Source organism: Tenrec ecaudatus, chromosome 9 (assembly GCF_050624435.1).
Source record: "Tenrec ecaudatus isolate mTenEca1 chromosome 9, mTenEca1.hap1, whole genome shotgun sequence".
Taxonomy (NCBI): Eukaryota; Metazoa; Chordata; class Mammalia; order Afrosoricida; family Tenrecidae; genus Tenrec; species Tenrec ecaudatus.
Genome location: NC_134538.1, coordinates 47,569,483 through 47,583,533, shown reverse-complemented (window position 1 = coordinate 47,583,533; position 14,051 = coordinate 47,569,483). Strand labels below are relative to the sequence as shown.

Here is a 14,051-nt window from a genome sequence, read left to right as displayed (position 1 = left end):
CTCGACCCCAAAGGGTTCATGACCCACAGGTTGAGAAACATTGCTCTAACCCTTCCCTAAAGGATTTTGTGCTCTTTGATTTATATATCATGTCAGAATGGGCAGTTTTGATAACCTTGGAAGGACTGAAATCATGTGCCCTTTAGATATTCTTTGAGTTTTGACAACAAAATGAAGTCTGAAATTAGAAATTTTCATGTGGGCTGTAGGGCATTTTGGAAGTAGCCCTAATGTTATGGTGAGTTATACCCTGACCTGCTAACCACAAGGTCAGTGATTTAAGCCCACCAGCCACTCCCACGGAGTAAGAGGAGGCTTTCTACTCTCATAACGATCCAGTCTTGGAAGCTCACAGGGGCAGCTCTACTCTGCCCTGTGGGGTTGCTGTGAGTCAGAATCGACTCGATGGCAGTGAGTTTAGGTTTCGGAGGACATTGTGTAAAGTGTACACCCATACCTTCCCCAAAAAGAAAAAAATAGCACATACTAATTCCTGTATCATATTTACTAAGAAATATTTTGTAGAACTTTTCATTGGTTATAATAAATACCATTTTCTCTTGTCATTTTGATCATGGAGGGACATACTGTTCTGCGATTTCTTAGAAAAAACTGATAGGGGCTATTTAGTCCGGGGTTGTTGTTCGGTATGCGTCACACAATAGCTTGTTAATAATTTCCCAGTGGTGGGCCACATCGTATGAGAAAGTTGGGAAGCTGCCACTTTACTTCCTGTGGTGTCAGAAAGAGAGAATTGCTTTTCAGATCATACACGTTTGTAAACATAGATGCGATGATAAAGAAAGCAGAGCTGATGTGTACCAGTGCTGAGGAACTGATTCCTTAAGACCCTGTGTGTGCACTGGATGGAAGAGTCTTTGTGGCATTAACCTTTTGGAAGCAGAACCGTAGGCATTCTGATGTCCCCTGGTGGGTTTAAACCACTAACCTAGTAGTAAACATAGTTTGAACTACTAACCCGTGTTAGTAGTCATATGCTTAACCATTTGTGCCACCACTCCGGTTACCCTACTTTCTGCTGGCTGCTGAGTCATAGTGACCCCTATTGGACAGAGTAGAACTGCCCCTTTGGGTTTCTGAGACTTTAAATCTTTACAAAAGTAGACACCTTCCTCTGTCCTGTGAAGCCACCTTGGGGTTGGCAGCTCATTTTAGCCCACTGCACCACCAAGACTCCATAGAAGTAAAAAGTCTGATGACTAAACACTGTTTTTAGGAAAAAGGAGTGAGTGCATGATGTATTTCAAGCTTCGGTTTAGATAGAATTTTAGAGCAAATTGTGTGCCTCTATAGAGTTCTGCTTGCAGACCAACTTGAACCCAAACCCACTCTCAAGTCAATCCTGATATGGGGTGACCCAACAGTAAGTAGAACTGCTCCCTAGAGTTTCTTTTTAGACTAAACTCTTAGGGGAGCAGAAAGCCTGGGTTTGAACTCCTGGCCTTGAGGTTCCTGGCTCAACTCATAACCCACTACTCCAGATGGGCTCCTTGAAGACCGTCTAACAAGCATGCAAATAAGCATTTTACATAATGCAAGTTACTTGTTTTTAAGGTCTTTCTTTTAGTGGGGAACTGTGTTTCCACCTTCACATCACTCTACTTTTCAGCTGGGTTCATTTTCAGATAATTCATTGCAGTGGCTACCCAGAACTCACAGACAATGCTTATGATTATGGGGTTTATTAGGAGGGTTAATAGGTTACAACTGAGGTGAGAAACATTCAAGGTAATCATATTTCAGTCGGGACAGTTTCTTTGCCTCTTTCTGGTCCTCAACCTCGAGGCCTAGCCTCTGCCTGTTGGGCACATTGGTAATAAAGCTCTTTTAGGGCTGCCAATGAATTCCCAAAGGGCATGCCACTCCTCTTTAAGTTGAGGGCCTTCAGTTTCAGTTCCAGCTCCCCCCTTGGCCTCCCATTTAGAGGCACTCAGCTTGACTTGCTGTGTGGTCTGGGAAGTCCATTGCTCTATCCCATGCTCTGGCTCTCCTCATTCTGCTGCTGCTCCTGTGCCACGTCTCTGGCCTCACAGCTCTCGGATCAGTAGAAGGTTCAGTGCTCAGAGATCCAAAACACAAGCTCCCCTCCTAGCACTTCTCTTTTATTGGTTAATGAGATCCTTCCTCCTTCTTCGGAGATGGCTCATAACCAACAGAATGGCAATCACCCGAAAGCCTATCTCTGTCATCCCCAACCTTCTTCTACCCAGACCCATCAGGAGTCACAGACACGGTAGCTAGAGGGGCCACATTAAATCATTCACTGTACTGCAGGGACTTTTAAGGCCTTTCTCTAATAATGATGGGGACAATCTTGCTGCCTAGATCAATTTCTTTATGAGTAAAGGGAGCATTTCATATCTGAGGGAGAAGAGACGTGTTTTGGGGTGATATTATGGGTGAAACAGTGACCCTCCCCCCCACTTTTAAAAAGTACAATGGTCTTACGAGGTCTTTCACACCTATTCTGACAACTCTATATGAGCTCTGAAAATGGTAAGTTTGCCCTCAACAAAACAGAATGAACTGATTGGAGTGACTGTTCGTGGGCAAATGTCACTTACCCCAGTGTACATTTTTATAGTTTTACTGCAACACTATTCAGGTATGCAGTTATGGAATATTGATTGCCACAGGCCCTGCTAGGATGTTATCTAATATATACTATGTTCAGGTATTACCTTTTCAATGCTAAACAATTCTGAATTTGGAAACACCTTTGAATTTTGAATACAAGGGGCTCACGAGAGACTGCTTTGTAGCTTTAGGGGAATCCTATAGCCCTTAGTGACCTCAGGTTCTGAGTTGGGGCCCAGACTCTGTTGCCCTATCCAGTACTGACGGTGCTTTTAGTGTGGAAAGTTTGTGTGCTCGAGCCTGAGCTAGGTTCCTGACTGCTTGTCCTCTGGTTGACAATGACTGCATGTTAGATGCGAAATTTCCTCCTCTTGTTTTCTCTCCCAGTTTGCTCCATTTTCTGTATGAAAGGACAATATCTGCCTTTTAAAAAACCACCATCTTGAGGAGGAGTAATTTAGGAGACATGAGTTCTAGTAGTTGCTTCTAGTTCTGCTAGTAGCTATGGAGACAAGCACATCATTTAGCCTTGCTCAGTTTCTCATCTGCAAATGGCAGTGTCACTCTGTTACCCCAAATATTGGATCCATGTCCTTGTATGATAACCTTAGTTAATTAGCACTCCAAGTGGAACAGAGGCACACTTTTATTAAGAGGCTAGCCAAGGGAGCATTGACAGCAATATAGGTTAGTGAGGGAATGTTCAAATTACCCAGTTTCCAAGTGGTATAGATGTTAATTTTTCCTAATTATACTAAGCATATATACCAAACCAAACTCACTGCCATTGAGTTGATAACAACTCAGAGGGAGGTAGAACTGCCTGTGAGTTTCTGAGTCTCTGACTTTCTGGGAGTAGAATGCCCCGTCTTTCCCCCATAGAGTGGCTGGTGGTTTTGTACTGCAGACCTTGCAAATAGCAGCCCAATGCATCACCACTACGGCTCCTCAAGGTGGGCTGTATCAATTCTTAAGGTACATGACAGGATGCAGTACACGTGCAATGTAGGACACAGTGAATACAAAAACAATTATATAATGCTCTCTCTTTTTGACCTTTCCAACTGACTGCTCCTTAACAATCGTTAGCAATAACAAAGAAAGCTGGAAGTGTCAGTTAGTCTCTAAGCTAAAATCAGATAGTAATTAACATCACAAAAACTCCTGTTTCCCTGGGAAACAGTCAAAACAATGATAAATGTATCTTAGAATTAATTACAGTTAAACTTACTTGGCTGCTTCAAATCAAAATGACTGCTGTCTTGGTCACAAGTCTTGATCATAACTTACAACACTAGGTTTCATGTAATCTTATATTCTTATTACTGCATTACTCAAACTGCACTATACCTTTTCAAGTTTCCTTAGGCTACATCTATGTTATTAAACTTTTTAGTGTGAATTGTGAAAGTTTACAGAGCAGTTCAACAGTCTTACATTCAACAGTCCATACATATTTTGTTTCATCTCATCCATTGAATCCACACAATGTACCAGCACTTACTCACGGTCTCCCTATTTCCTGTTCCCATTCCTCCCTCTTTCCTAAGCCTGTGCGCTTTGTCCCTGGGGAAATGCTGCCCTTTTGATATTAAATGACTGATTATTCTGCCACAGCAGTAAGTTCAGTTTCAATCCTGAAAGTCCATGTTTTCTTTCTTTGCAGATGACACTAATTAACCCCTTCACGAGGCAGTACTTAATGAATTGGCAGTACTTAATGTTCTGGCCATTAGTGATGCCTTAAGATATTAAACTATTCTTGAATAGGTGATACTTAACATAGTGAAAACATTTAAAAAACAATACAACCTAAGTTTTATATTGAAAATCATTTTCTTCCCACCTGATTCCTAGTTCTTCTCCGAGACAGCCACCATGATCAGTTTCTTCTCATGTGTTACATATGTACTTGGAAAAGTATGAAGCTTGAGAAATTGTGTATATGTAGTTTATATATATATAAAGTAAAGGTGTGGGAGAGCTAAAATCTCAGTCTGTTGTAATAAGTGCCAATCAAACCCACTGCCATCGAGTCTGAGACTGTCACTCTTTCCCGGAGCAGACATTGGTTTTCTCCTGGAGAGCAGCTGGTAGGTGTGACCCACCCCCCTTGTGTTAACCCTAGTACCACCTAAGCTCCTTAGTATTACAAGTACTTGATGATGTTCAAAATTTATGAAGCAAGAAAAACAAATGGTTTGCGATAAATTCCAAGAAAAAAAAAGCTAAGAGATGTGAAAATGGTGTGAGGAGCCTGTTTTCTTGTTATATATGTCTTGGAACTGCACATATGTAATATTTTGCTTGAATTAAAAATTAACTTTAAAAATATAGTAACTACAGCTAAAGAAAATGAAATAAAAATTATACAGATTGACAATTAGACATCTCCTTACAGAAGGGTCACATAGATGAGACAGGGTGCAATGTAACACTGATGAAACATACAGCTCTTCTCTTAGTTCTTTAATGCTTCCTCCCCCCACTATCATGACCCCAATTCTACCTTACAAATCCAGCTAGGCCAGAGCATGTACATGGGTACAGATAAGAGCTGGAAACACAGGGAATCCAGGACAGATAAATCCCTCAGAACCAATAATGAAAGTAGCAATACTACAAGGGTAAGGGGAAGGTGGGGGGAGAAAGGAGAAACCAGTCACAATTATCTTACATATAATCCCCTCCCAGGAGGATGGGCAACAGAAAAGTGGGTGAAGGGAGAGATTGGCCAGTATAAGACATGGTAAAAATGATAAACTATCTAGGTTCATGAGGGAGGGAGGGTGGGGGGGAATGATACCAAGGGCTCAAGTAGAAAGAAAATGTTTTGAAAATGATGCTGGCAACAAATGTACAAATATGCTTGACACAATGTATGTATGTATGGATTGTGATAAGAGTTGTACAAGCCCCCAGTAAAATGATTTTAAAAAATTATACACAAATAGATTTTTTCCAACTTTTAAATTTATAATTATTTTTAAAGGAAAATTATGAGTATTAATATCTGTACATTACCACTTGAATTCAATAATTGTTAACATTTTGCTGTTTTCTATCTAGTATTTATGTGTGCATGAATTTTATTTTTAATGGAATCATTTGAAAGTTATTTGTTCACTTTTACTTAATTTAGTATGCAAACAAACAAAAAATTTAGTATGCATCCTCTATGAATGAGGAAAGAGCCCTGTACAACCAGAGTACCATAATCACACCTAAGAAAAATTAACGCTGATTCTCCATAGCATTTAGTGTCCCAGTTGTATTTACATCTCCCTGGATTTTTTTTGTTGTTGTTTGTCTACTTTTTGACCAGGATCCAAGTAAGGTTTGTGGTTGGAAGGGGTGCCAGCTCCCCTCCCCCAACTAATTGCGGGTTCTATAGGCACAATTGTACGGTTGAGGTATATAAATATTAAAGTCACAGAGAACATGAGATATAGGAGAGAGTCAAATAATGGAGTCAGACACATTCCATGGCAGCATGCTCACCTCCTGGATGGCCATGGTCTGTCTCATCAGCCAGGTCCACGCACAGCATGGGCCTAGGAGAGGTGGGGCAGGGACCCGGCAGGATGCTTGAGGACCTGGCAGGAGGCTGGAGAACCCCATTTATTGCTAACCAAGAGTTATATCTACTTCGGGGGGGCGTGATTGCAGGTAACCGCACATCACAGGAAGGGGCAGTACCATAAGGCACACACATCATAGGAAGGGGATGTACAGGGGCATAGGCCTAACAGGAAGGGGATGAGCTAGGGCTGTACACATGATAGGAAGGGGACGAACTAGAGGTATAGATGTGACAAGAAGGGGAGACCCTAGATTCATGATGGTAGCCTAACCTTGGTCACCCTTGGGCGGGCTTGACCTCTCTGGGACCTCCTACAAGGAAACAGTCAACTATTCTTATCAGAAGGGAGTGGACCCTACTTATTGTGGGATAAACAGTGGTGTCTGCTTGCTCTAGATGGCTAATAACCCTTAGGGAGAATAACCTCTGACCTACTTCTGATGACCTCCAAGTATATAGTCATTCGCAAGCAGCAAAGTTTGGCTTATATTTGGGGGAGACAACTTGGGAGAAATCTTTATATTTCCTACAAAGGTTCATGATTACATTTTATTGTTTTGTCTCTTTAGTCCTTTTTAATGTAAAATCATTTCTTACCTATATTTCCCCTTATGGCAGTGAATTTTTGAAAGGATTAGGACAGTTGGAGGAGCACTTGTGACTATTGGGTAAGTGTTGGGATGGTCACCTCAAGTTTGTCAGTTCAGACCCATCACCCCCACAGGAGAATCATAGGGCTATCTGCTCATGCATAAATTTATAGCCTTGGAAACCCTATATAGCGTCACTGAGGCAGAAAGGAGCCTTGATGGTGTAGTAGTTATGCATTGGACTGCAGTGTGAAACCTCCAACTAGCTCTGTGGAAGAAAGACTAGGCTTTCTACTTTCATAAAGAGTTAAAGTCTGGGAAACTAGCAGCTCTGCCCTGTCCTATAGGGTCATAAGTAGGAATAGACTCCATAGCAGTGAGGTGTTTTTTTAAAAAATTTTTTTTAATTTGGTTTTTTTAAACATTTTGTTAGGGGCTCATACAACTCTTATCACAATCCATACATACATCAATTGTGTAAAGCACATCTGTACATTCATTGCCCTCATCATTTTCAAAACATTTGCTCTCCACTTAAGCCCTTGGCATCAGGTCCTCTTTTTTCCCCCTCCCTCCCTGCTACCCACTTCCTCATGAGCCCTTGATAATTTATAAATTATTATTTTGTCATATCTTGCCATGTCCAACATCTCCCTTCACCCCCTTTTCTGTTGTCTGTCACCCAGGGAGGAGGTCACATGTAGATCCTTGTAATCAGTTCCCTCTTTCCAACCCACTTTCCCTCTACCCTCCCAGTATCGCCCCTCACACCTCTGGTCCTGAAGGTATCATTCAGGTGTATATGAGGGGGTACAAAAAACCCGTCCCCCCCCAAAGCTATGTATTTAAATCATTTTACAAAATGATACATTTGTCAAATCTGCAATTCCATTCTTGGAAAATTTTAAAACTCACTTTGGATGGCTGGCAGCACCTACCTCTTATTTTTTTCCACTTCTACGTTGTCAAATCGCTGCCCCGTCGTTTCCCTCTTCATTTGTGGAAATAAAAAGAAGTCCCACGGAATAAGGTCAGGTGAGTCAGGTACATGGGGCAAGAGAGGCATGCTGCTTTTTCCAATAATTGGTGCACTGGAATACCAGTGAGCAGGTGCATTGTCACGGTGGCAAACCCGTCCCCCGTTGGCCACAAATCAGGGCTTTTTTGTTGCACGCTCTTATGCAGTCTTTTCAGAACCTCTAGATAGAAAGCTTGATTCACAATCTGACCTGGTGGAACGAACACCAAATGCACTATCCCCCTTACATCACATTCAGGTTTTTGGGGGGTACTCACTCAAATACTTCGGAATTCAGTACTTCCCTCACTCTGAACCCTCCCTCCCTAAACTCTGCAGTCTTCGTCAGTCCCATGTCCAAACAGTGTTGGCACCCCTCGGACTCCAGTTGGGCTCTCTGGAGCAGTCTTTGATTTTGGAGCTATAAAGAAGTGTACAGCGTCAAGATCAGGGCTGTAGGGAGAACGGGGTAGATCTCCAAATGAAATTCCCTTAGGACAGCAATACTTTTTCATTTAGTCTCCTCGACATATTTCTGAAGCTTTTTTTCCTGGTTTAAAGTTTATTATGAAGGAGGTCCATATTAATCAGTGCTTTTTCGAATTTCTCCCAGCATCCCATTTACTGTCCTCATAGCTAATCTTGTTGTTAGGTGCCGGAGAGGCGGTATGGTATGACCCATAGCAGCACAGCGTGAAACACTGCCTGGTCTATGCCGGCATCACAGTTACTCCGGTGCCCGAGGCCACTGGCCTTCCTCTCTTTCCCGGCCCCTCTACTTTCCCAAGCATGGTGTCCTTCACCGACTGCTCTCTCCTGACAGGTCCAAAAAACGGATGATCCTTGCCTCTAGGGAGCATTCTGGCTGTACTTCTTCCAAGATAAATTTGTTTTTCCTTTTGGCATTCCCTAGTACTTCCAATATTCTTCACCAGCACCACAATTCAAGCACAATAATATTTTTTGGGGTCTTCCTACTTAAGCGTCCAAATTTCACATGCAAATGAGGTCATTAAAAATACCATTGCTCTCCTGATAAAATTATCATTTAAAAAAAAATACCATTGCTTGGGTCAGGCCCATCTCAGTCCACAAAGTAACGCCCTTGCTCTTCCACACTCTAAAGAGGGCTTGTGCGGCAGAGTTCCCCGCTGCAGCACTTCCTTTGATCTCCTCACTGCTGCTTCCATGAGCACTGATTGTGGGGCCAAGCAAGACACAGCCTTGCCAACTTCATGATGTTACCTACTGGTCCAGTGGTGAGGATTTGGTCTTCGTGACAGTGAGCTGTAATCCGTACTGAAGTCTGCAACCAGTAATCCTCATCAGCAAGTGCTTCAGGGTCCCTCACTTCAAGCAAGGCCGTGGCCTGAGGCCACATTCTTCTTCGTATTATCCTGCTTCTCTAATTATTTGCTCCACATACAGATTGAATAAGTTTGGTGATACAGTCTAGTTCTTATAGTCTTAGCTCAAGTATCTAGTCTTAGCCCTCATACTATACAATTACCTCATACTGTTTCCCTTACTTTCTGGTCTTGTATCCAAAAGAGGAAATCCCAAACTTGTTGCCATGAAGTCAACTCTGCATCAAGTCCAACAGAGTAGAACTGCCCCATCTGGTTTCCAGGACTAACTCTGTAAGGAAGCAGCCTGCCATCGCTTTCTCCCTCAGCATCTGATGGCGTGTCTTGGCACCCGAGCGCTTCACCTCTCTGCCACCAGGGCTCTTGCTGGTGTATCCGGCTGTTCGAATCTTAGAAATTTGGAACTGGGGAGAGTGGACATTCAGTAACAGGCTGGCTGGTGCCTTTATGTTCTGAATATAAGCAGCCCTGGTAGCACAGTGCTTATGTTCTGGGCCGTGAGCCACAAGGTGGGCACTTGGAAACCGCCAGCAGCTTGGAGAGGAAGAGATGAACTTCCTACTGCACAGACACAGAGAATCTTAGAGGCCCACAGGGCCGGTTCTACCTTGCCCTGCCCTGCCCTGCCCTGCCCTGCCCTGAGTTTGAGGTTTTCATAGGACAGATAGGCGGGATGACTTTGACAAAGTCACTTCCCTTTTTTTCCTTACAGAATAGTTGGTGAACTTGAACTGCAAACCTTGAGGTTAGCAGCCAGATGAATAGCCCCTACACCACTAGGGCTTCTGGTATAAAGTGAGAGCATACGGTTCAATGGCTTTGAATAGTCTGTGATTGTCAAGGGGGTTTAAAAAGCCCTTTTAGTTACACTTTTCCACAGTTTTGAAGCCCCCCTCCTAGAAAATTTAAATATAAGAGAAGTTCAGACACTTCTGTTGTGTGGATGAGATTGAATTAACATGATTGGTTGTGAGGTTCCTGTGAAATAACTTATGTGAAAAATGCAAAACTCGTTGCTATGCAGTTGATGCCATAGCAACCTTGTGGGTTTCTGAGACTGACTCTTTATAGGAGTAGAAAGTTCTGTCCTCTTCAGGAGCAGATGGTGGTTTCGAACTGCTGACCTTTAGGATCTCAGCCCAGTGGCCAACCACTGTAATCCCCAGGGCTCCTACTTTTTTGAAAGCTCCTGAAAATGACAAAGGATTGTAAAACATGTAATACAATTTTATGAGCCAAGTGCAGCGGGAAACAGCTGCGCTGGGCTGCTTCTGCAGTTACTACAGTAGTTAAGAGAAGGTCTCAACTTCCGCTGGCCTCATAGTTGTCCTGGAAACAGTTAAATTGATACTGCGCTCATTTGTTTTCTGGAATGGAAATAATTAGGTCTGATCTCTCTCTCTCTTTTTGTATCCTTACAGCTGTATTATCAAGTCCTAAACTTTGGGATGATTGTCTCCTCAGCACTAATGATCTGGAAGGGGTTAATGGTAATAACTGGAAGTGAAAGTCCAATTGTAGTGGTGCTCAGGTAAAAAATTTTCTTTTCAAGGTGTGCAATTGCATGATATTCTTACATGGAAGAAAAACTGAGCTGTTAACATGTTTTCAGTGACTGGTGCATTAGCCTCTTTGAAAGTCCTCTTTCCTAGAGGAGAGCTTGGAAGAAAATTAGATGTTTCTCCTGATTGGGAGGAAATTCTCACCCTGGTAGGCACTTCTCACTCAGAACTCCACAGGACTCATGACCTTTCTATACAAAGGTCATATGAGAGCTTTACTTTTGGCACATGCTGCATTTGAATCCCTTTAAGAGTGTTAGTGTACTTGGTTTTCCTGGAATTCTCTTTCTTCTTAACTTTCCATTTTGAGCCACCAGGCCTAATATTCAGTTATTAGTTCAAGAGATTTTGTAGCATCTCTGCGTATTAAGAGTTCTTCTGCAGCATATTCCCCGTGTCAGTAAAGAAGCATAGCTAATTGTTTTTGTTTCATTCTGACCTTTAAATATCACTTCTAAACTAGACTCAGGAATAATAAAGATACTGATGCCATTTCTTCATGGAATAAGTATTACTGATTTTTTCCCCCCTTCACTCTATTTTCTCCCCAATCCTTGCACTCATATCTCAGTGATTCAAAAATACAGTGTAGTAATTCATTTGGATAATTACCCATTGGCTATTTGAGTCATTATATTTTATTTTGGGCTCAATTTCGTAAACCATCTGAAATCTTTTTTGGAAATAATGGAGTATAAATGTAAACTAAATGGAATAATTAACATTATGTAGACATTAATGTGTTTCTTCTCTTTTTTAATCATTTTGGAGGCTTCTTACAACTCTTTTTACAAGCCATGTGTATCAATTATATCTGACATCCCTACATATATTCCATCGTTCTTTTCTAGACATTTACTTTCCTTTGAGTCCTTGGGATCATCTCCTCCTTTTCCCCTCCCTTTTCTCCATCTCCAACCTTCGTGACCCCCTGATAGATTGTAGATTGTTAATTATTTTCAAATCTCATACCGACCGCTGTCTCCCTTTCCCTCTGGTTTCTGTTGTTCTCCCCCAAGTGGGGGTGTGTGGTTATGTGCCATCCGTTGCGATCGGTGTCTCCCTTCCTCCTTAGCTCTCCCCTACCCTTTTGGTGTCTCTATTCCCATTCCTGTTCCTGGGTTCCATGTGTCGTGAGTTTTATCTCTTGCCTGTACCTATGTACATACTCCCGTCTAGTCTAGATTGAGAGGCAGCACTGAGGTTGTGGTGGGGGTGGAGGGGTGAGGAGGCCTCAAGGGAACAGAGGTATATTGCATGACCCATTAGTGCTTTACTGCAGCCTGATTGACTCACCTCTCCCTGGGTCCCCTCTGTGGGGGGATGCTCCATTGTCCATAGATGAGCTTTGGGTCTCCGCTCCATTCTCACCTCCATTCTCACCAATGCATTCTTGTTTGTTTACTCTTGTGAACCTTCTGATGCTCGTTGCCCAGTCGACACCTCATGATTGCGCTGACTGTGCTTCTTCCATGTGGGCTTGTTGTTTCAGTGTTGGATGGCTGCTTGTTTAACTTCAAGACTTTAAGACCCCAGAGACTATATCTTTTAATAGCCGGGCACCATCCTCTGTCTTCACCACATCTGCTTATGTACCTATTTTGTCCTCAGCGATCGTGTAGGGGCTTGGGGTGGGTGAGTATCACAGAATGCCAGTTTGTTAGAACAAAGTATTCTTGTATTGAGGGAAGGTACAAGCCAAGGCCCAAGACCCATATGTAGCTTCAGTGTGTTGCTTTATGAATATATGTACGTAAGTCAGTCCCACTAGCAGGCGTCCACAAACTACGGCCCGTGGACCGCCGGATGTTTTTGCCTCGTTTTTTTTTTTTTACTTCAAAATAAGATATGTGCAGTGTGCATAAAACCATAGTCCGGCCCTCCAACAGGTCTGAGGGACAGTGAACTGGCCCCCTGTTTAAAAAGTTTGAGGACCCCTGGATTAATGAATGTATCTGCCTAAATGCACACCTCTATTTATCTCCCTATCTGTATCATTGTTTCCTAGAGCTTCCCTCTGTTTCCTTTTGCCTCCTCCTGCCCTGCCATCACTTTCCCCCTTCTTCCACCTCTTCCTGCTTCCTCTCCACGAGCTTGGTATTGTTCTAATACTCACAGGATCTCTACCCTCTCCTAGATGCTGGTTCTGCTTCCCTAGTTGTTCCCCTGAATATGTTTCTCTTGAAAGGATAACCATGACCCCTTCGTTACTGAGTATGTCCTTCCAGCTCCAACAGGTGTTTGGAGCCTCTGGATCTCCAGTAAACTCCTCTTTTCTCTCTTCAACCTGAGCGGTTTTCCTGATACTTAAGTACAGCTGTGTTTTTAGAGCATCAAAGAAATGAATGGATTTTACTAGGTGGCCCAGCGGTTATTGTGTTTCTCTAGAGGCATGGGTTTCTAGTTCTTTCTCTGTAACTCTGCCCTTGGGCAAGTTGCTTACTCCCTGAACCATAGTTTCTTCATCTGTAAAGAGTAGACCTAGTTAATGTCCGAGGAGCTTTCAACTTCAAATAATATGTGGTCCTGAGTTCCCAAGTAGTCTTGAACTCAGCGAAGAAGTGTTCAAAATTTATGAAGTTCACAATTTATGAAGTGTTCAAACACTAATAGGAGGAGAAGCTATACTCTAGGCTTCTTTTGGAGAGTGTTCCAGGGTTGTCACCGGTTCAGGTCCTGTCACTGAAGGTACTAAAGGATAGACTACCGCCCTCTTAACTGGGGATGTTGGACTGAGCAGGGACTCAGACTAGAAGACCTGCCCAAACACTGCGGGTCCTGTAAGTAGTGGATTTTTGCTACAGCTTGAAAAATGATTCTCAGTTGGGGATTTGAGGGAGTATTTGTACAAAGCTTTTGCATAAGTGGGTTATTTAAATGCTAAACTTTTCTGATTGCCAACCTGGAATAAGGAAATGAAATTTAGAGGAACTAGATCATGTAAAAGAAGAAGCCAATCAAGACTGGAAGGAGAATTTACTGGAAAAGCTATTTATGTGATTGGGTGGTTTCATGCAAGTTCAAAGAATATAATTTTTACTTGGAACCAAGTGTACCTCAAAGGTCACAGGCGACCTGGGAAGCTACATTTAGACGTGGAAGCCTTTGCGGGGGAAGACGGTCACTTTCATGTTAGGGTATTTCATGATCTGAAGTTTCAGGAAACATTCACAACTGATGTTTTCCTGTATAGAGCTGAAGCCAGTTAAAAAAATTAATGTTTTATTTATAGAACTGATTATATAAAATGTATCCTTATTGCTCTATTAAAAGTAGAGTATAATTTGATAATACGAATTTATTTAATGTTGTGAATGTGTCCTCTAATTTCTT

General features: G+C 42.4%; 1 protein-coding gene across 2 annotated transcripts in view; it reads left to right on the top strand.

The window, feature by feature from the left end:
• Positions 1–14,051, top strand: part of SEC11A (SEC11 homolog A, signal peptidase complex subunit) — a 53,595-nt gene that overhangs the window by 18,291 nt on the left and 21,253 nt on the right. For both annotated transcript variants that reach the window (XM_075558027.1, XM_075558028.1), the window contains exon 2: positions 10,578–10,687. In XM_075558027.1, coding sequence (XP_075414142.1) covers positions 10,578–10,687 — 110 coding nt within the window. The remainder of the gene's footprint in view (positions 1–10,577; positions 10,688–14,051) is intronic.